The following is a 22,066-nucleotide window of genomic DNA, read 5'->3' as shown; positions in this document are numbered from 1 at the left end:
TTCCCTGTAACACTGATGTGAACAATATCTTTGGTATTTTTAAGGGAAGCTCAAGCTTAACAGCTTTAAAGACATAATTCATGAACAACTGGTAGCCAAACTCTGACCACGACTGTCACATTCAACATCAGAGCTTAATCCATCATAGTGAATGAAAAGGTAAGTTCTGCAATCTTAATCAAATGTATACTTCTGTGAATTTGCAAACTAATGGACAAAAACATAGTAAAATAATAGTAATTTATTTTACAGGAAAGATTAGAGCATTTTATGTGACACAAACAAATAAATCTTCAGTTCAAAACCAATATCAGCTTTAAATCAAAACCATAACATACTGATACAGAACCAGTACACTAGTTTTAAAAAACGCAACCCTAGAAACAAGACAATCATAAACCAGGTATGATTTTTTTACACTCATGTCAACACGGACACGATGAGGGATGCTGCAGTTAAAAGAAACAGGTAGACTTTAATCACAAGATAAGCCTGCATCTGTCACCTACAATTGTTTTTACCAGATGTCCAAGTGAGGTGAAAACAAAACAAATAAAACAGCAACCTTCTAATTTCAGAGACAACACGAGCACTTTTTTTCCTCTTTTCAGAAGTGGTATCCCAGGATCATTGTCGAGGGCGGACAGAGTCAGAGTCAAGAGATGGCATTGTGAGGTGAGAAAGGCTGTACACAATGTGATGATTAATAATTCATGTCGTTGTATCCAGAGTATGATCCCTGGTTTTGTCCCCCGAAGCCCTGGTACATGCCATACCCCTGCTCATTCCCCCAGGACGACTGGTTTCCCCATCCTGTAAAGTGAGATCAAACCAGAATGTGTTTATTTTTATCTGATCTGTTTTCTCTTAGCATATTTAAAATATATCATCTATATAGAAATATAAAAAAAAAAAAACAAGCAGTAAGAAATGGGATGTTTTTATTCGATTGCAGGGGTGGATTTCAACTTACTCACCATAATTATTATACACTTGGCCACCTGTCACCGAGCTAGGGTAAGCTGTGCTGTACATAGAGTAGTCTCCTCCCTGGCCCTCATTCTGACTTTGGGTCAGCATCTTCTTCTTCTCATCTCCATACCCGTAGCTGTAAGGGCTCTCCTGGTCGGCGGGAGGAGGCATCGTCTGGTAGCTTTCTCCCTTTGTGGTGCTGGAGTCGGAGTTGGAGACGGGCGGAGAGGAGTAGGTGCTGCCCTCCGGGTAAAAGGTGCCGTAGCCGATGTTGCTGGCTGATGCAGTGGCGCCAGCGCCTTTTGCTGTGGTGCTGGCTGCGTTATTACCATACAGTTTATCTAAAAGACAGTTTAAACAAGGTCAGTCTCACTGCGATTTGTTTATAACATTGTCTAATTTTCATTCAAAGGTGAAAACAAAACAACAACCAAAAACAGAACAAGACATGCTTGGTACAAACTAAATCGGTGGCACAAGATGCAACCAGGAGCTGAAATGCTAACAAAATGCCTGTGGCTCGCTAACGGAAAGTGACAAGGAGGCCCCTTTATGCAATACAAGTCAATGGAGAGCGATGGGTTGTCTTCCCCTCCGGTGTGGGCGGGAATTAAAAGCTCTATAACTTGAGACAGGCAAGATATGCACAACATAATATTTTTTTAAGGATGTATTTTGTAAAATAAGTAAATCTGCTTTATGACTTGTTGTTTTTCCAAAGTATAATCCATTGGAACCCCATCAATCGACAATCATTCCTATTTTGTGCTACTCAGTAGCAAAACAAAAACAAAACACCACAGCACAGCACAGAGGGAATACTTACGATAGCCTGTGCCAGTGCTGCTCTCATAACTGTAGTTGGCTTTCAAAATGAAGGAAAGAAATAACTATTTAGTTGATTTCCTGGCAGGCGTATGAAGTCCAAGCCAACAACTAGTGAGTGTAAAATTCCTTACTCTTATTGTAACTGGGTCCTGGAGGAAACGGTTTGCCCCGACCCCTGCCTCGACCTCTGTTGGGACCCCAGCCACGAGAGCCGGAGTCTGAAGGAATGCCACGGATTGTGCCGAAGCCTGGGATGTGCTGTTGAACAGGAAATGGCAAAAGATTTTATGTAAAGAGCAAAATCTTTTAGGTGACAGAGTATGCTTTTATGGAGATGTGCATGCAGTGGCTGCTGTGGGAATTGCTTCTTTTTCTTAATGTGCAAATAAATTGTGGGGTATGACAAATGTAACAGTTAACTAAAGAACTGAATGCTTTCTTCAACATTAATACATTTAAAAGCTGTACCAACATTTGTCTGAATTCTACCAAATGGGTGTATTCAGTGTGCACATTTTAGATCCAATCATTAAGTACATAAATTACCATGTCTGTGTACGTGATCTTCTTCTTTGGAGGATTTCTGTTGGTGTTTGTCACTCCGCTGTCATCTGGGAACAGCTTCTCCAGAGCAGCGAGGGCAGCGAAGGCTTTTGCTTCTTTCTTATTAGAACCTCTGCCTTTGAACTTCTGTCCATCAACAGCCACCTGATAGACAGGAAAAACACATAAAAACTTTTTAAAAACGGACATGCATTACTTTCTATCACAGTGTTTACTTTTATTTGATTCAACAACTAAAAGCCGACAATTTGCACATCCAACATCAATGCTGTAATGCAGGACAGACCCAAGAAGTGCAGTAGTGTTCTTTTTGCACTTGAAAAGCAAAGGATGAACAAAAAACAACAGGAATCTTCTGATTATCCTTTTAGACTTGTTTCCTGCCTATGATACTGCCAACTCACCTCCATGACAAAGCACTTTTCATGCGAGCCCCCCGTCTCTGCAGACAGCTCGTACTTCAGGCTGCGACGCTTCTCATTCAGCTCCATCACAGGGTTTTTGCCATTTTTGGTCAAGATAGGACCCTGACCACTCTGTTCATAGCAAGTGAACAAACAACGGCTGTAAAATACACACGACAATAAACGCTTAACTCAAGAACATCTCACATATCACTTTTTTTCTCTCTCTGAGGAAAGCAAATATTGAGATGGTTTTATTGTACGGAGGTTCTTGAAAAGAGGCTTCTTGGGGCATCCGGATGGCTCGCCTGGTGCTGGGTCCTTGTGCTGCGTGTCATTCTCTCTCTCTCTCTCTCTACCCCCTTTCCTGTCACTCTTCAGCTGTCACTATCAATTAAAAGGCAATAAAAGCCCCAAAAAATATTTAAAAAAGAAAAGAGGCTTTAAAATAGGCCATTCCAGAGAGAGGAACTGAGTTACATACGTCTTCTGATGTAGTAGAGGCTGTGGAAGAGGCTTTCACTGATTCCAGGGATGCTTCAGCGTCACCACTGGACTCTGATTTAGATTCTGAGCCTGTCGGAAGACCGAGATCCTGCAGAACCTGTAAAGGACAAAAATCATAATACATGAACTGATGGGAACTTAAAACAGCAACTTTCATTCACATACCCAGTGTGGGTTGTCATGTTTAAGAAAATGTATCCCCGCAGCAGAGTTGGGTAGAAGTTAGAGTCAAGTTACCTGTCAAACATGTAATGAAGATAAACAGAAGAAATATTTAATTATAAAGTTAACAACTAGCTGCCTCAACTCTGGAGCCAATCAGTGAACTACAACAGAAATTCAGACCAACAAAGAAGTCAACAATGGTTTTGTCATTGTAGCAGATAAGTGAGCTGCAGCGTACTGAGGAGCCGAGCTTTTGCAATAAAGCAAATTTAAGGCAACTTATATAGATAAGAAATACAGAAGACTTGCCTTGGTGGCTACATTAAGTTTGGCGGCTCGTTTGGAGGGCCCCGTTGCCTCGTAGGTCTTCCCATTTAAGTCCACGGCCATTGTGAAGACTGGCTCATGGACCGGACCAGTCTGAGATGTAAGTCGGTACTCCAGACCAGGTCTGTACTGGTTCAGACGCATCACAGCATTCATGCTAAAATCATCTGTGACTATGGAGAAAAGGAAACGGTGGAGACAAAGCAGAGAGAGAAATATGAGGAATCAATCAAACAAATTCAATGAATTTGGAGCTTAACCCAACAAAACAGTGCTCAAATCTAACTTTTCCCCAGAGAGTACATGTGGTCCCAAATGAAAAAAATTAGGCACACACACACTTTTTTTTACGAGTAGTTAAAAATGATATACAATGAAGTACCAATAAACTTCTGAGAAAGAAAAACCTAAAAAGAGCTAGTTGAGTTGTGCAGTGGAAACAGTATAGTGGATTCAGTGCTGGCCAGGTACTGCTGTGTGTGTGTGTGTGTGTGTGTGTGTGTGTGTGTGTGTGTGTGTGTGTGTGTGTGTGTGTGTGTGTGTGTGTGGAGGTGTACAATTGGATAATATAAGTGATACAATGTCCGGTTCAGGTTCATATCATGGAGTTGAATTTGAAGCCTTCAATAAAAATAATTTTCATTTCATTAAAGACTTTACGATATGTCAGGTTACGCATCAGGGCCCCAGACTGTAAGTAGGAGCACCAATGTGATATGCAAATATGCCCCTATGTTTCTTTTTTGTTTTGTTTTTTAAGATCTTCATTATGCATCAGGTTAAAACAGCAGGAGAAGAGACAACTGGTGTGTGTGTGTGTGTGTGTGTGTGTGTGTGTGTGTGTGTTTTAGTTGTGTGAGTAGTTGATCGGTGAGGATTGGCACGCATTGTGTTGATAAGCTACATACGCAAAATCAACAACACCAGTTCACCTCCATTCTATGCGAACGAATGAGTGCATAAAACAATTGCTTCCAGTGGCAAAGCAGATTTGCATCTCCGCTTTGTGTGAAGTTCAACACTGGTGAACTTGGAGTGACAAAGTTGCAGCCTCAACCAATGCTAAATATGTGCGCTGTTGACCCCTAAAACAGACTGCAAACCAGCAAACTGATTTCCGTAACATCCTGCCCTACCCACAATTTGCCCTAGATTCACGCATGTGTGACCATAACTTTACTTAACCAATCAGACAGTTCTGCGGGCGGGACATTGAGCAGGACTACAGAGTGTAGTACTATTAAATAAGTGTGTAATTATAATCTATCATAAATAAATAAATCATTAAATAGCAAAATGGCTCAGACTATACATCAAGGCCTCAGATATTTATTACTAACATGATTTCCTCTGAAAGCGCTTCTGGAACTTTAGAGACTTCCTCTGCTTGCTGTTGAGGTGGGGCTCGTCATCTCCTGTATCCACCTCTGCGTAAGCTCTCTTAGCTGGCAGGATGAAGTGTCCAGCAGGTGGTATCTGAGCTGCATGACACAACAGAAACAAGCCTGAGAACAGAACCTTTCATTACAGTGAACTGCACAGAAAGGGCCAGATCATTAAGTACCTGTGCCATCTTTGCTGGCTCCCATTGATTTCCGTGGCTTTATAGGTTTGAAGTCCATCCCTAACACCTTGTGCATCTGTCCAAATGCACACAGCCTCAAGGCAAACTAAGGAAAATATAAAAATTAGGTACTATTTCCAGGGTTTAAAAACATGAATGTGCTTGCATGTATTAGCAGCCTTAACTTACCTGAGCACTCTGCGTGATATCTTCACGCTGCTGAGGTGTCAGATTTGCAGTGGCGTCGACCGTTTCCTTCTCACACGGATCTTTAATTCCAGGGCCGTCTTTGCATAGATACAGAAAAATGAGTCTATTAATTTAATGCCAGTGTAGAAACAGTCATGCCATTTTGGCAACTAAATAAAAGGTTCACCTTCCAAGAGGATTCCAGATGCAACACACTCCAAAACCCTGCGCAATGACTCGCCTGCTCCCATTAGCCTCTCAGATGTACCAATGGCCTTCTCCACCAGCAGCTCGAGAGGCTATGTGGAGATGAGAGCACAGAGGATACACAACACTTATCAATATGCTGTTCCATTAAAAAACTAATTTTGTTAGTTTTGATCACAGAACTGGTTTATATTACATCTCAGCAGATGTTTCCTCACCCATCCTGAGAGTGGCGTCCAGGTAGGAACACGGTTACACAAGTCTCTCATGATCCGGATCACAACGACTGCAGAACCCATGTCGTTGACTTTAGCCTGCAGACACAAAGAAAAGCCAGTTCAGTCAGAGGAGCTGTTCCCTTTGACGTGACCTCAACCCTCTGCTCTCACGGGTTCCACAAAACGCCCCCGAAAACACAGAAAGGTCAGAACAACTGGGCCATGGCTAATACAAATTATTACACATTTTTGTCCACGTGCTGTTTGTTGTGGACAACAGTAGTGGAGTTGAAAGAGCTCAGACTGACAGAGGGCATTTTGATAAATCAAATATGCTGGTGTCAATACCAATGACTCATCCAAATCTATCATTGGTATGGATCAGCAGATCTCTCCTCATGAGTTAATAAGTAAAACTCCTAAACTTCCGACACTTTCCCCTTTCTAAGATCATGGACTACATCAACAACAACTGAGACCACAGCTTAAAAGTGTTACTGTCTCTAAATGGGGAGGAAATAATGGAGGGAGACCATTTAAAGAAACAACCTTACGTACAAATAAGGACGTGAATGCAAACCTGGAACCACTTGGCGTGGCGGAGAGACGCCAAGGCAGATAGGCATTTCTGCCTGTCCAGAACGTCCGGCGGATCGTTGACTGTTCGCGCTTCTATTGACGAGGTGGGGTAAGAAGAAAAGGTACAGTTTGACCAAGGGGGTTGGCTCTGTCTTGCAGCTCAGGGAGTAGCAGCTTTCCCCAAACCAGCAGCAGCAGGGAAAGGGGGTCCAAAGTACCTAGTGTGTAAATCTTTGGTCCCAACAAGAATAATAGTCACCTTTCACAGATCCCACCTAACTTTTCCACAGCGTGCGAAGGTGGAAGTAAAGATTGTCATAAAGACACAGTAGCATTTACAACATTGCATTACATGTTGTTAATGTATGCACTGGGTTAAGTACATAAAATACCCCCTTCCCTCAGCCCCTCGGCTTGGGTTTGCTGCTTTTCCCCCCTCCTGAGACAGTATGTCCAGTTGGTCAAAGGTCCAGCGGTCCTAAAAAACTTGACAGACTAAAAAGGCAATCATTTATAAATCACAAGCATTGAGAGAATCTTCACGTCTGCCCCACACTGCAGCAAAACTGATGGAGTCCCTGATCCAAAAGCGGCTTAAACCGGCTTTATGAAAGATCGGTAACACAAAGAGCCATACCAACTTTGTGCAAGTTTTAGCTCATTTCTACACAACAAATACAATTCAACTCATTCATTTACAGAAAGTTTCAGGCTTCTGCAAGTTGATTTCCATACTGGACCACAACGAATGGTTGCATGAGTAATTAAAAACTAAAGAACGGAAGGCCAGCTGTTTGCTTGCAACAGGGCTGCACGAATAGCCTAAATGTAATCAACTGACAGTAATATTTAACTGAAACTCTAATTAGAGGGCATACTCATCCTCATCTAGTGTTCATTAGTGTATTATCGCCTAAATATAGGAACCGTTGTGTTTGTGTTGCTTTAGAATAAGCTGTTTTTATCTACAGAGGGAGCGGGTCCTGTTCAACAGATTCATGTTGAACCGCCATGTTTCTACAGCAGCCCAGAACCGACAAACCAAACAGTGACTCTAGATAGGGGCTTTTGTGTTTTTGGCATGTTTTGCAGCCACCATAGTTTCTCGTACACACTTGGATGGCAAGCAGTATTCAGTTGGTTGTAATCTGCAACTTCACTGGTCCTTTTCAGTAAAAGTAAGTCTCCACATAAAATCAGCCTTTCCTTAAAGCGTAACTTACCAGTTGTAAAGCAACCAAAGTGGAGCTTCTTACCACACAAACAATCTTTGGCCGGGACAGACACCGGCTTGCAGAGAGCACACAAACCCGACAGCAGAGAGTGTAATTTTAACCTGTCATCAAGTTACTGGCAGAATAACATCAACGACAGCTGATATAACCTGCCATCGGTGATGCTTCTGACCTGTTACAAAACAGCAGTGTCTAGTTGGGGCCATTAGCCAGGTTTCACTTGAAAAGAACAAAAACAAAAAGGAGACATTGCCCTAGCAAACTTTATATAGATTTTTAAATTGTTTGAAGTCTAATATTTCAGTTCAAAAACAAAAAATCAAGCATTCTGTTTTTCTTCAGTCCAGCTATATTACAGATTTATCTTGTGACCCTTTAGAGGGGCCCGACCCTTATGTTGGGTACCGTGGGACTAAATTAGCTAACTGCATATAAAGTATTTATAACTAGCTCCACCATGAGCAGCTACAGCAGTAAAATGATGCTTAGACAGCAAGGATTTCTGATACTTAAGTACATTTAGTCGATAATACTTCTGTGGTTTTACTTATGTCTGATTTTAAAGGCATGACTTTTACTAGTAAACTTTCACACTGTAATATTAGTACTTTTACTAGAGTTAAACATCTGAGTACTTCCTCCACCACTGACAGTAGCTCCTGGAGTTTCTCTCCATTTCTCTCTACTGATCTGTTTACTTTGAAGAAGGCAAATAAAGATCTCTGAGCTAATGAGTAACAGTCAGTTAACAAACTTGTTAGCTCTGTCACTAACGGGGCAACAAGTTCACAGTTTATTCAAAACACGTATACGTACCATCAACTCTTGTCTTGTAAATGTTTACCATTGCTCTTTTGTGTAACACTACTCATGACAAACCCCTGACTGGTCAGACAGTTTACCTGTGAACAGGGAGCGCCCTTCAAACACACAGTGCCAGTACTGCACCTGATCAAGTGTGAATGACTGTGGCAGCCACAATCACAATCACAATCACAATCATGACGTATTTTTAACTGTGCAGCCCCAGTGTGCAATGTAGTAAAATGGACTTAAACTGCACTGAGACCGGTATGGTTCTTTATGTGGGGCTTCATCAAACTCCCCCTGACCTTTAAATGAACTCATCGAAGGTTTGGAAGACTCCCATGTAAAGACAGCTCAAGCTGAATGACACAGAAGCTTGATAAACACACCACTAACCAACACATTAATCCATATACAATGGTTCAGCTGTTGTTTTTCCTGTCTGGTTGTTGAAGTTAAACTCTCTCAAGAGAAGCCACAGATATTTCCTCATTGCTGATCAGTTTTGCTGCAGCTGGTGCCAAATGTACATGTTCAGTATCAAGTACATGCAAATGCGCGCTTTAACTTGTTATTCTTGAAAAGCCTTCACATTTAACATGAAAACAATTCAACAAGAATAAACAAAGTTGTTTTTTATGACTGGCATTGTTATCAACATGTGCAGAATGTATCAGCGATTACAGAGGAAGTGCAGTGCTGGCAAACACCAGTTTTTGTCACAAGACGACGACAGGACTCTTGAGCGAGTGAAGAGCCAACATCCATTGGTTGTTCACTGGCATCGGGCTGAGACAGACACTGTACGGGCTCCACTGAGGTCTAATGAGATGAAGATGGACAACGTGTGTGGCGTTTCAATTGGCAGTGCGGGGTTGCAGATCAGTCGAGCCGTACAGTGTCTGTGAACTGAGAACACACAGATCAGGCCTGTGGTAGCGGATGTTGGAGGCTGGACCAGCATACATACCTGTGCCTTGTTCTTTTTCTTCTTCCTCTGCAGTTTTACTCTCTTGCGCCGTCCTGACAAGAGGCGATGTTAGGTGGATAGTGAGAGTCAGGACCGACTCCTTGGTACTTGTCACAACAATGGCTGCATCCCCCGGACACTGGCTTACTATATACGTCCCCGCTGAACTCTCCTGATTAGAAAAGGAACAAAATGTTATGATGGCAAATAAAAAGACTCTTAATATGTATAAACAGAATCACCAGGAGCATGATGTGAAAACAACTGCAGGTACTCAGTTCTACCTCTAACTGTGCAATTAACTTTTCAGCGACTTGTTTAAGCAGGGTGATAGTAGGCTTGTTGGAGCAGAGCAGCACCAGCTCCAGGTCCTTGTCTCCCTTCAGCAGAAGTCCTTTGGCCACCAGGCCGACCCTCATAACCCCACGCAGGACACGCTCTTGTGAATCACTGCTTGCATTATGAGGAAGAAAAAAACAAAATATTTATATAAAGAGGAAACACACTTCTGTTACACAATTTCAGAAGAAACTTGATATAATTTTCAACCATTGGGACACATCGCTTACCTCTCCGCCTCTGTGTTTTCTTTTTCGTCTTTCGGAGCATCCATTTGGTCAGACACAGTCTTAAGGGCACACTCCACATGAGAGACAATGGTCTGCACCGCCTCCAGCTCCTCTGGTGATGGATACACTTCTGAGTGTTTGGCCATCACATGGCGATCGTATGGACCTGTGTGCACCTGGTGGGCAGCTTCTGTAAACTAACGTTAATGTTGTGGAAAAGAACAACATAGTGTGGATGAGAACAAATGCATCTTTAGTTTACACTGTAATCATATAATAGGCAGTTACTTTTGTAATAAATAGATTATTAAAAGTATTAAAGCAGTTCTTGAATGCCTTATGCAGTTTAAGGTTACTTAGATGTAATCCAGTGAAATAGCAATCTCGCACAATATTTAGAGTAAAAATAGGATTGGGAAGTATAATGTTAGTAGAAATAGTTAGGAAGTGCGTGATAAAAGAAAAAAAAAAAAACATGTGGAAACATTCACATTCACCAGATACAGTTTTCATGGAAGAGGAAGAGCAATCTTTTTAAAGTACAAACAAAACAAAACGGTGATGGAAAACATTAGATGTTCACTATTAATGTGGAGACTTGTAGGAGGGGGTTACATGACTCAAATTAAAAGGTGAAACAATAACCTCATGATGCCGATTATCCTGCTGGATAGCAGCGATGTAGTCGTGGTACTGTCTCAGCTCCTCCTCGTAGCACAGGCAGTCATACCAGTAACGCAGCTCCTCGTATCTGGAAGGAGGAAATGAGTAAACGAGGACACCTTTAACGACATATTCCAGTGTTCGAGTCAAAAGTGTGAAACAGAGTGCCAAATAACACAACAATCAATATTTTTCATTGACACTTTTAAACAGGATGTGACCATAAAAGTAATTTCAGTATAAAAAAGGAAAATGTCACAACTTCACATTCAAAAGCAAGATGATGAACTCCTGTGTGTGTGTGTGTGTGTGTGTGTGTGTGTGTGTGTGTCTGTGGTGCTCTTCACTTCTTTGTATATAATGTTGTTATTATTGAACACATTAGAAACTATTGTATTTGTAGAATACTCCCGTACAGATTACTTGCAAACTAAAGTGCATAGAGTGTAATGAAATGTGCCCTGCCCTAATACCTCAGTGTCATTCTCACTACAGGCTGGGTGTACCTATCAAAGTCGTGCGGGAGGAGGCGGTGGCCCTGTTGTATGAGGCTGTCCCAGTACAGCAGCTCCTCATACGCCTGGTGCTCGTCCCATGCAGCCGCCGCCATGCTGTCACGACTTGCAGACCCGAAGCTACCACCTGTTTTTAGAAGGAAACCCCTCTGTTAGTCCGTGTACAGCTGGTGGGTAGCAGGCAGAATACGAGCCATCAAAGCAGATGTCGTGAATGACATTAAGTTATCAACATGCAGATGTTTGCTAACGTTACGCGGGATACTTGCTCAGCAGGTTGCTCCTCTGGATGCAGATACATGTGTGCATTAGTGTTTGTTTGCTTTCACCATCATGTGTTGAACGAAGGTAACGTCACTGCGATCGTCTATGACAGCTAATGTTTATAGCATTGACCGCCCACTTCACGTTAGCACGCTAGCTAGCTAACGCTGGTTAACATGCCAGTGCATGGTCGGTGTACTGGAGGCGTCGATCAGCACTGACTCCTGTCTGTGCTTCGTCTGTGCAGTCAGGGCTTACCTTTGTCAGCGAGCGGATAGACAGGTGGACACCTCCTCGTAGTTACGTTGCTACCTTTTTGTTGCCGTGACCAGCGAAGGGTCGCATGAAGATGACCTCTTCTGTGGTTTCCCTGGCGGATCACGGTGCATGGCGCCACCTGCTGTACCGGAGCGACATTACCTCACTACGTGGCCTCAGTGGTCAAAACTGGCACAAAGGTTGGATTTGTTTTGTTTGAATAATGGTAAGATGACCATCAGTGGACTATATATAGTATATAGGGAATAGGAGTAGTTATATTTTACATGACAAAATCACCAATGCACATGTTAATCTGTTGACACTAAAAGTATAAAGGCTACTTGTGTATCTGTTATTGTCATTTGTAATATTTCTGTTACCTGGCTAGGGACTACGGATTTAAATTAGCATGAATATGAATATTATATCAAATGTCTGGCAATAGAATTTCCTAAATGTTACATACTAGACTTTTAAATAAATGTTCAATGCCCAAAGAGGTAAAAAAAAAAGCAAAAAATCTGTACAGAAATTAACTCAAATTCGTATTTTACTTTCCCATTAATCATATTAGGACCCCAAGTTATATCTTGTGACCCTTGAGGGGCCTTGATCCCTACTTTGGTAACCACTGGACTAAACTACCAAGCTGTATATAAAAAAGTTAAAACTAGCTATACCTTGACCAACAGTAACACACTACTTCCAGTATACACTGATGCATCGGTAAAGAATAATGTCATATGTAACAATACATCAGTCCCAGGGACGAAACAAGTTCTTTACTTTAAGTACATTTTGGTGCTAATACTTCTGTTCTTTTGCTTAAGTAGAATTTTTCTCCGGCAGGACATGCAGTATAATTTTATATTGCTCTTTCTTTTTTTGAAGGATCTGAATGCTTCTCCCACCACTGCTTATTTATTATCGTTGCATATTTCAGGTGGCGTACAGACTTCATGATTTTTGTGCTAATTACTGACCAGCACAGAGTTACATGATCACTTCTCATGGTGAGAACACAACAAAGTGGGCCATCTTGATCCCACTCACGTCTTGCAACAAGTTGCGTTTTGCATAAAGGATCTCCCAGTAGGTCTGTGGAATAAGAAGGAAAAACTGTCGCAGCTGCAGCCCATGTGAATGTGGTTGGAAAGACATGATGCAGGGGAGGAAAGAGACAAAATAGGAAGCTGGTAATAATAGTATTTCATTGATGAACTGCACGTCAGCCAAAGTTTACTCACATGAGAGCCAGACTACCTGCGTAGACACTTGCCTAAGAAAGAAAACAGCTCACTGGAAACAGCAAATGAATCCGGTATGTATTGGAAAGATTTACTCAACACTCTTCTTGCTTTGATATGTTATCTGCATGACCTTTGTGGATAATCCTTTTTTATTTGTCATCATTATTTCCTGTGGAAAGTGAAGTCCATAATGACTCTGCAGGGAATCCCTGCAGTAGATCACAGCATACTGATGCACAACCCAAAGTACAGATTTTTATCATTAATACTCTATACTCTGAGAAAATACTGAAGTACAATAGTACAAAACTCTCATTAATACTTAGTCAGTGTTTCGTCCAATCCATTCTAGCACTGCTTAGCTACCAGAATAATTATATATAATAATATATAATACATAAAACAGTTTAGTAACTGCACCACTGTAGTATATTTAGTAACCACACAACTCACTAATCTGTTTGTTAAGAACATGGAAAAGATAGAAATTAATGGAAAACCTCAGAGTAAAGTCACATTGCACTGTTTTATTTACATTCAATTTAAAGTTCGTTACATATCCTCAGTAAACTGAGGGTACAATTCAAGTATTAAGTTAAAAACATTACATTATTTCACATAAAGCACTGTATAAACACAAGGAAAGCATATTTAAACTTAAACTAAATAATCTCCAAAGTATTTGAATATTAACATTCCTTTATGAAATACATTCAGCAGAGTAATTAACATTTCGAATACACTCTAAATACATCTGGTTTTGCTCTGGAGCTCCCTCTGATGGTTTTACCTGTACAGCTAAATTCTTCCACATCTGTCTAATGTAATTTATTTCTTACTTTCAAAGCTGGTGAAAATAGTAACTAGTGCCTCTATAAATCAATCCTGCAATCCTTAGTCTCTCTCAGGACAGAGCATGTTAGTACTGCATTCATATACTGTGGCCATGAGTTTCCAAATGAGAATAATATAATAATAATAATGAATTTTCACTTATTATAAGTAAACAGTAGAAAGTTTACAATATTTTGTGCAAAATCATAGCATTAGCTAGCTTCCATTTGTAATGTCAGACAATTAACTCACAGGTAAACTTCGATGGACTATGAAAGAGATATTCTGATTGAATCCATTAAACATTTCTTTAGTGGACCAGCCGAGAAATGTCAAACTGCATGTCTAATGTGATCGGCTCCACCATCACGGCAACAAAGTTAGTTCCTTCCACAGGTTTCTTCTCCTGTCTCCTTCTAAGCGGCTTTGCATGCTGAGTTCTTTGTATGTTCAACAAGCTGGTGACAAAGTACATCCACAAAGTATGGTATAAGTCTTTCTCTCAGCTCAAACTTGGTTGACTTCATTCTTCTCTGAGCTGGGAAAGGAGGTGGGCTCCCAGCGGCCTAACATATTACCCCTAAGGCCTGCCTGGCACTTAGTGATGAGGTAGATTTTGCGGAGGACAGTGCGGCGCAGCAGGATGTAGACCCAGGGGTCGAGGATCTGGTTCCACGTTGCCAGCCTCACGCCCATCACCATCAGGGTTTGATACTGTAATAGGTCATCTCCGATAGATCTCGTGTAGGAGTGGATAACAGTCATCAAGCCAAAGATCTGTAGGCATGAAACATGAGCAGTTATTACACGAAGAAAGAGCAAAAGCACAGCATTGATAGTGACACTACAACGACTCAAAATAACAACTTTGCAGTTATAACAACAACAAAAGTGATCCTGATTATTTTACGAAAACACAACAAATCTGTGTGACATGGATACACCAATGTTGTTTTTATGATTTTTTAAAATATTGTTTTGGGGGCTTTTTCCTTTTATTGGATAGGACAGCTGAAGACAGACATGGGAAAGGGGGTCGAGAGAGGGGATGACACGCAGCCTTGGTACATGGGGCGCCAGCTCTACCAGGTGAGCTAACGGGGCACCCCCAATGTTGTTTTTACATTATCACATGAAATAACATTTTTATATAGTATTGTTACATCCATATTAGGAAGGACAGATATTGCTTTTGAGTGACAGCACAGATGCGGGTCTGAAACATGTTATGGATATCATGTTAGTAATGCTCTTTGAACATGGCTACGGTAAGGTATGGTTATTTAGTGTTTTGTTAAAATTGCCTGCTCATTCATCGTTATTTAAATATACAGCGGACGATACCACACAGTTTTAGTCCTGAGTGTCTGCAATAAAATGACCTAAACACCTGGTATTACTTCATTCCACTGTGGTTTCAATACCAATATTTCTTATTTTTAGAAGCTGCAATGTGCTATCATGTAAGGGAGATGTGTCATGTGATATTTACTGTAATCACATGCATTTAATGCTGACAAAAGAGTCCAGGCACCAAGAAGAGTGTTCATGTGCCCAGAAAATGATCTAATGTGAGATGGATCACGTCTTTTGAATCTGATCCTATTGAGGTTAGAACTGATACTCAGAAGAAGATGGGGTGGTAGTATTAACAGTGTAAGTATTGATCTGTCTACCCCTATTTGAAGGAGCGAGCAACATAATCTGAAATCAATGTTTGTTAGTAGACCTTCTCTTTCTGTTGACTGTACACTGGATGCATTATTTGTAACACTTCAACTGTTCTGCTTTGGCTGAAGATGTTTTAACAGATTATCTATATGTGTCATATATATATGTGACAATTTCATTAACACTTTCCCTTTCAATGACTGGCGTTTCCACAACAAAGTCAGATGGAAAATGAAAATCCTTGAGAAAGTTGTCCCGCCCTAACAGGTGCAAGAAAACTGACAAGACAGTGACAGAGCTGTCGATCACGCACTGTGTGTACATGCAGAGTCCTGAGGAGAGCTCTAATTAACCAACTTCAGTGAGTGATGGGAAAAGTACTGAAGCGTAAGAGGAATCTCATTATGACCTGGCTGCACTTCCTGATTCTTACCAGCAGAGGGCTCCAGCAGATACATGAGGTGACCATGATGCCGACCAGCTGCACCACCATCTCTATATCATGGGACTTGGCTGAGTGATGGGAGCCGGGCTTCCTCCTGAGCCGAGCGAGCACCAGCGTCAGTCCGCTGATGGTGTTACACACCAGCGCTACAGCTAGCGAGGTCAGACCTAGTCCGGAGAACAGCACCACAAACGCCACGTCCACCTCCTCAGTGTCACTGAGCACTTTAATGAAGCACCAGGTCCCTGGGTCCTGATAGGTGTAAGAGCCCAGTTGAAAGCACGGCAACATGGCCACACACAGAGCTGCCAGCCAGATGACACACAGGCAGATCTTTGTGCGGGTTTTGGTGACCAGGGATGAGTGCAGCAGTGGCTTAGTGACACCCAGGCAGCGCTCTGCAGCCATGGCACAGCCCATGAACAGTGGGCACAGGCCAAAGAAAACCATACTGCCACCCAGGAACTGACACATCCTGTCAGAAGAGTTGGAGTCCTCATGGTGCACACCTCCGGACAGGTAGAGTCGGAGAACCAGGGCACCAGGGATCACGTGGCCAATGAAATCTGTGACCACCAGTGAAGAGGCAAACAGAAGGAACGTGGCTTTGGTCCGGCGGCGCTGGAGGGAGTACGCATTGGCCAGGATGATAAGGGCCACAATGTTGGAGATGATGCCCAGTGTCATGGACAGTATTACGACAATGACGCCTCCGGTGGTGGGCTGCCCTGGGGAGAAGTTTGGCTGATCTGTCACCCCTTCGACAGTCACCCTGGCCTCCAACTTCCCTGCGCTGTCATTAGAGAAATGAGGAAAGAGCGGGGAGGCTGAGGAGTTGTAGTGGCTCAAAGCTAACATCACTGAACCCTGAAGGTCATGAGGTCCGTAGTTAAGGGAGGCTGCAAGAGAAAGAAGATCACGTCTGTACAGAGCAAGGATCAACATAAGTAAAATATACCGTAGTCACATCTGTGGGTGACTTTGAAGCAACATGTTAGACAGCGTTCTCCACCGCCATCGTCCCAACACCAAATGAGGGAATATTTTTTGGAAGAATGGTATTCATTCCCTCCACATGGAGAATCTATGACAAGGAGCACTAAGCCGTTCTGGCAGGCTGATTTCAGCTCAACACCATAAGAAACTTTATGTTGTCTTTTAATTTGATTTGTAACCCATATGTATGTTTTCCTTATACTGTTTAAAATTAAGATTTGGGGACTTCTAATAACTAAATGAGTAACACATACTACGACAAATTCTTCACAGATGACTGAAGATCTGACTAACTGACTAGTTTACATGGAGGACACTCAAACACAGGACACAAAGAGGACAATCCTCCCAGCAAGCAATATATTAAGACACACTAGGCTGAACAATATGATATACTGTTTTAGCATCTTTCATTATAAACATATAGAAGATTATTTTACTATGAAGATTCCCCTTATCTGCTGTTATTGTCTAAATTGAACCTACAAGACGATTATTTCTCCCCCGAATGAGTTTTGAATGTTTTGAGAATATCAACTGCTGACAATGTTTTAGATCTGATTATCATCCACTGAATCAACCTAATAGCTGATTTTCATACCTAAACCAATCATGTTGTATGTAGACCTCAGAATATGGCCTTCTTATCCTGCTTTAACAAACTTTATGTATTGCCCATTCCTATGTAAGTTCTCACTGAACAGTTTGCCAGTTGTGGATGAAATGCCATTAGATGGTGCATTTGCACTATAGGTTGCACCCGTTTGCAGAATATTGTGCATAATGTACATTAAAATTATGATCACAGTTATAAATCAATATCAGTGTTATGAATCAAATCATTGTCAGATATTTGAACAATTATGCAATCCACTCAACGATAAATGTAAGCTCTCAGGCTGATGTTATGTTATTAGTCTATTTTATAATGAGATTCCTAGTAAAGAAATAGCTTACCATTACATATTTGAGATATCCTTTAGTCTAGCTGAACAACCAAAAGATATTTTTTCTTGTCTCACAGATATCCAGAGATACTCCACAGACACAGTCTCTCAAACAATATCAGTGAAGTCCAGAAACTGAACAAAAAACCTTTTTCTTGAGATCAGAAATCACGGTTCCCTCTGATAAAGGCTGAGACATCGGTGTCCTTTGCGGAGTGTTTTCCATGTCTGAACCCGTCTGGCTGTCTCATGGTCGTAAAGGATCCCCACTGAATCTGTCACTCAAATACGGAATCATGGTTTTATAGCGCGTCTCTCTGCCTCCAGTCTGTGTGGGCGTCTCTGCTGCTGTGCGCCCCCTGAGTCAAGTCTCAGCCCTCCGCTGCTGCGCTCTCCGCCGCTTCTCTCTGTTTACTTCCACTGTACTGTCAGTACTGTTTAATACACTTACTCACTTTACATGTATCACCTTCATTTCGAAGAAATTATCTCACGTAGGCCCTCTCTTTAATCTTTGTCCAGCACATTGTGTACACCGAAGCTGCTTTGCATTGCTGCAGAAGGATTCATTTGCAAAAACATTTATTAGAACTATTTTATTTATTTTCCTAAATCATGCTATTTTTATTCTATTTATAAGATATCTTAATTTTTTTAAATTTTCCTGAATCATGTTTTTTATTGTGCAGTCAATGGAATATCAATCAAACTAGTATTTTATCATTTTAGGAGCTTTTATGTCCCCTAAAGGTAAGGATTGGATTTTACTTCTTGTAGTAAAGCCATTGTTCAACTTTTTGTTTTCTGGAGCTTGGATCGATGTGAACAGATTCAGTTTCATGGCTTACATGATTTCTTTTCTCTTTTTTTCCAACTCTGTGCTCAAAATAACCTTGGAGGTATCGTTATTCTGAAGAGGTTTATCAGTCTGCTGTTAGAGAGGGTTTACTATTTCAGTTCTCTGAATAAATGACCTCAGTGCAAAGGAGGCAGGTCTATTAGAGCGAATTAAAAAGATTAGATGTGGTTAAATTATGAGGTAGGCCTATTTGTTTTGCATTTGTATTTTGGATCCAAATACCTGGATGGTATGGAAAAGTCATATTCACCCTCATGAAAGATCCAAATGTTCCTCAAGGATTCCGATGTTAGTCCTGATGCTTTTTGCAGCTGCATTAAGGGAAACATGTCACTTTTTCTTCGGTTTGATTGACACTCTGAGAGGGAAAATCATGTACATCTGATTTTGGTCCTCTCGCTGCATACTTGGGACAGGTGGTCTTGTTTGTTTTAATTTTACAGGGCAGCCTGGCAGCCCAGCCGGACACATACTTGCACAAGTTGTGGTTTGGAAACAGGGTAAAAGCAACATCTCAAATTGGCTGCCGGTTCATGAATGAGAGCGGAGGTGGGCCCAGACACATCCTTTTTTTTTTAAAGACACCTGGAGGAAAGGTTCTACACAGTTGCCAACCATCCAATCTACTGATTGGCAACAGTTGGATAAATCTGTGAACTGACTTTTGAAGATACATTGTGGAAGACTCAGTGTGATAGGGAAATATTATTAATGTGTCTGTTGGAAGAGAGGTTAAAGGAGTGAAAAATACCAACACATTTGTAAAGATCATTTTCTGATCTTTACTTTGATTAAATAAGAGTCTACAGCCAAGCTAGCAGCTCTGTGAGGCTGTACTCAGGTACACCAGTTCTAAGTTAAATGCTAACATCAGCATGCTAACATGCTTCCTATGACAAAGCTAATTTAGTGATATAGCCTAGTTGGTATAATGTTTACTGTGTTCACCATTGTTTAACACATTAGCATGCTAACCTTTGCCAGGTAACTGCAACTGCAACTGAACTGACTTTAATTGAGCTCTCAGTCAGCAGCGAGCGAACATGCAGGGATACAGTGAGTGGCAGGCAGTTGCTTAAGCCCCCTTCCCTTGCCCTGCATGTCTTGAAGTCTCAAAGTAGAAAGTACGACCAAATGTTTTAGTTAATAATTGATGCCACGGAAATATACATGCTGTACATAATAAGGGGGAGCTTTCAGTTTGCTAATGGTTCTAATGGTTCAACTGAAAAGAACTGCATTGCCCATCACAACTGTCTACTCCCTAAAGAAGATATAAAATGCCCTAAAATACTGTGAACTGTGAAGACGAAAAGTCAGGAGATCATCAAATACATTAGAATTCAGTCTCTGAGGACCATGAATATTTTTACTAGATTTAAAGGCAATCCATCCAATACTTACTGACCATTGTCACCCCTTGAAAAATAATTGAAAGGCACATGTTTTCAGATTCATTTGGTTTTTGTACAGACAAATTGCAGTAAAAAAGGCTTCCAGTCAAGACAGAAGCAGCTGACTACTTATTTATACATAATCATTTCTGACCAGACCGTTGTTTATTTCAAAGCCCACAGAAGGAATTCAGATAGAATAGACATGGCAAATTGGGAAGTCAATGCTGAATTAGATTGGTTTCTGCATTGCTCTATATGTTTTATTAGCACACCAGAACAGGCATGTTTCAGTGTGTACAATCCTTGGACTAAAAAGCTAATAATTTAAGTCTGATTGTCTTCCTTTCCTGGTGCCCATTTAGACTCTAAGTGCAACAATCAAGCATTTGGCCGCCATGTGTGTTTTCCCTCCAGGTCTGAAAGGAGACCCTGTTGCCCCCATTTTCCTCATCAATTGCTCTTACAAATGGTGCCATTTGGCCTCTGCAGCCTATTGGCTCTTCCAATACTAAGTCTGGGGTTTATGGGCTGGAGGCTCCTTCTACACCCTTTCTCCTTCCACTGACCACAAAGAGAAAAAGCCCTCTGGCTGCATACCTGATGATCTTTGGAGCACCCTGAGATGGAGGAGCTCTTCAGATTGGAAATGTTTTGAGTGAGATCTCTATCTTTTCTCTAAGTTTAAATGTAATATTGAAGAAAAAGCAGTGAGTTTTCTTGTTGCCTGCGCCCACAAGTATTCAATCTTGGCTTGACATACAAAACTCTTCCACCGCAGCTGTTCAACGGTTCAGTGCATCACCCAAACTTTCATGCCTGTATGTTGGAGGGATTGAGTATTTCTTACCATTTGAGTAGCCAGTAACGGATGTTTGAAAAAATTTTTTTTTTTTATTACAGCAAGAGAATTCAGGCTTATAACAGTAATTTTCAGTGCATTGTGCTTGTTTCAATCAAACAATGTGACATCATATAAATGCATTCAGTGTGGCAATGGTAACCAAGGGGTCATGGGCTTGTGCATTCCTCATTGACATTTTAAGGAGATGCTGGCTATTATGAGTGGAAAGCCACACGCTATCTGTCTGGGAGCCTCAGAAACGACTGGCCAGAAATGAAACAGTGGAATGTTTGCATAAGAATATTTAGCCAAGGAGACAAACCAGCTGTCAAACTGAAACAAGTTCCGCAACATTTTCCTGATGAAACACACCCTCCTTGTTGTGCAAATTGTTTAAAAACTGCTGTCTGACTGTCTGGCTGGAACCCAGAGGTAATTTCTAATATTTGGTTACTGTTTTGTCTACTGTATGTCTCAAACTCTGCAAAGGTGGGAGGGGGTGCTCACTGAGAAATAGCCAAATAAGAGAATGGTGAAATCCACAAATCCTCATAGTTTGTCACACAGAGTAACCCCCAATGTGACATGATGTGAAAGAAACCAGGCAGGATTAGTGTGCAGCACATTCCTGCTGCTTCTACTGACTAACATGATACAGTACATTGCTACAGAACTGATTCAAACAAGCTTATATTATCGTCAAGGGATTACTGGTCATTTCTAGCCGGTCAACCACTGGTCCAGACTGAAATATCTTAGATGGATTGTCATGAAATTTTGTACGCACGTTCATGATCCACAGAGGATGGAGCCCGCTCACTTACTTGACCCTGACTTTTTATCTCATGCCAATAGCAGGTCAAAATTTCACATATGCAGTAAGATATTTCAACAATATCTTGTACAAGCACTACCATCACCCATCAGAAGAGTTGACAGACACACACATTTCTGACATCAGAATGGGAGAGGCTGTGTGTCGACAATTTCTATAACTTTCCAAAACTGACAATCATCA

General features: G+C 41.3%; 2 protein-coding genes and 1 long non-coding RNA gene across 8 annotated transcripts; 1 reads left to right on the top strand and 2 right to left on the bottom strand.

The window, feature by feature from the left end:
* Positions 1–226: 226 nt before the first annotated feature.
* Positions 227–11,404, bottom strand: LOC127354659 (interleukin enhancer-binding factor 3). Of its 4 annotated transcripts, none has more exons than XM_051384720.1 (19): positions 11,275–11,404; positions 10,751–10,856; positions 10,106–10,302; positions 9,821–9,989; positions 9,537–9,708; positions 6,526–6,617; positions 5,946–6,041; positions 5,708–5,819; positions 5,521–5,618; positions 5,332–5,437; positions 5,108–5,248; positions 3,750–3,940; positions 3,253–3,372; positions 2,769–2,900; positions 2,347–2,508; positions 1,932–2,058; positions 1,799–1,837; positions 978–1,313; positions 227–813 (listed from the first exon to the last, which is right to left on the bottom strand). In XM_051384720.1, exons 1-19 carry the CDS (start codon positions 11,376–11,378, stop codon positions 704–706), a joined length of 2,610 nt encoding a protein of 869 aa, XP_051240680.1. In that variant the 5' UTR covers positions 11,379–11,404; the 3' UTR covers positions 227–703. The 4 variants fall into 4 exon arrangements, with proteins under 4 accessions (XP_051240680.1, XP_051240681.1, XP_051240682.1 ...); XM_051384721.1 differs by having other exon boundaries at positions 9,821–9,986; XM_051384722.1 differs by lacking the exon at positions 1,799–1,837.
* A 485-nt stretch (positions 11,405–11,889) lies between these two features.
* Positions 11,890–17,823, top strand: LOC127354676 (uncharacterized). 3 transcript variants are annotated; one of them, XR_007881604.1, is made up of 4 exons: positions 11,890–12,031; positions 12,752–13,129; positions 14,899–14,981; positions 15,831–17,823. It is a non-coding gene; the product is annotated as an uncharacterized LOC127354676 (long non-coding RNA). The 3 variants fall into 3 exon arrangements; XR_007881605.1 differs by having other exon boundaries at positions 11,890–13,129; positions 14,904–14,981; XR_007881603.1 differs by having other exon boundaries at positions 11,890–13,129.
* Positions 13,566–16,953, bottom strand: LOC127354670 (prostaglandin E2 receptor EP1 subtype-like). The gene is made up of 2 exons (XM_051384739.1): positions 15,997–16,953; positions 13,566–14,669 (listed from the first exon to the last, which is right to left on the bottom strand). The coding sequence occupies exons 1-2, from the start codon at positions 16,951–16,953 to the stop codon at positions 14,400–14,402; spliced, it is 1,227 nt and encodes a 408-aa protein (XP_051240699.1). The 3' UTR covers positions 13,566–14,399.
* Positions 17,824–22,066: the final 4,243 nt, after the last annotated feature.

This window comes from Dicentrarchus labrax, unplaced genomic scaffold, assembly GCF_905237075.1.
Source record: "Dicentrarchus labrax unplaced genomic scaffold, dlabrax2021, whole genome shotgun sequence".
Lineage (NCBI taxonomy): Eukaryota > Metazoa > Chordata > Actinopteri > Moronidae > Dicentrarchus > Dicentrarchus labrax.
This window is presented reverse-complemented; position numbering and strand designations above follow the sequence as displayed.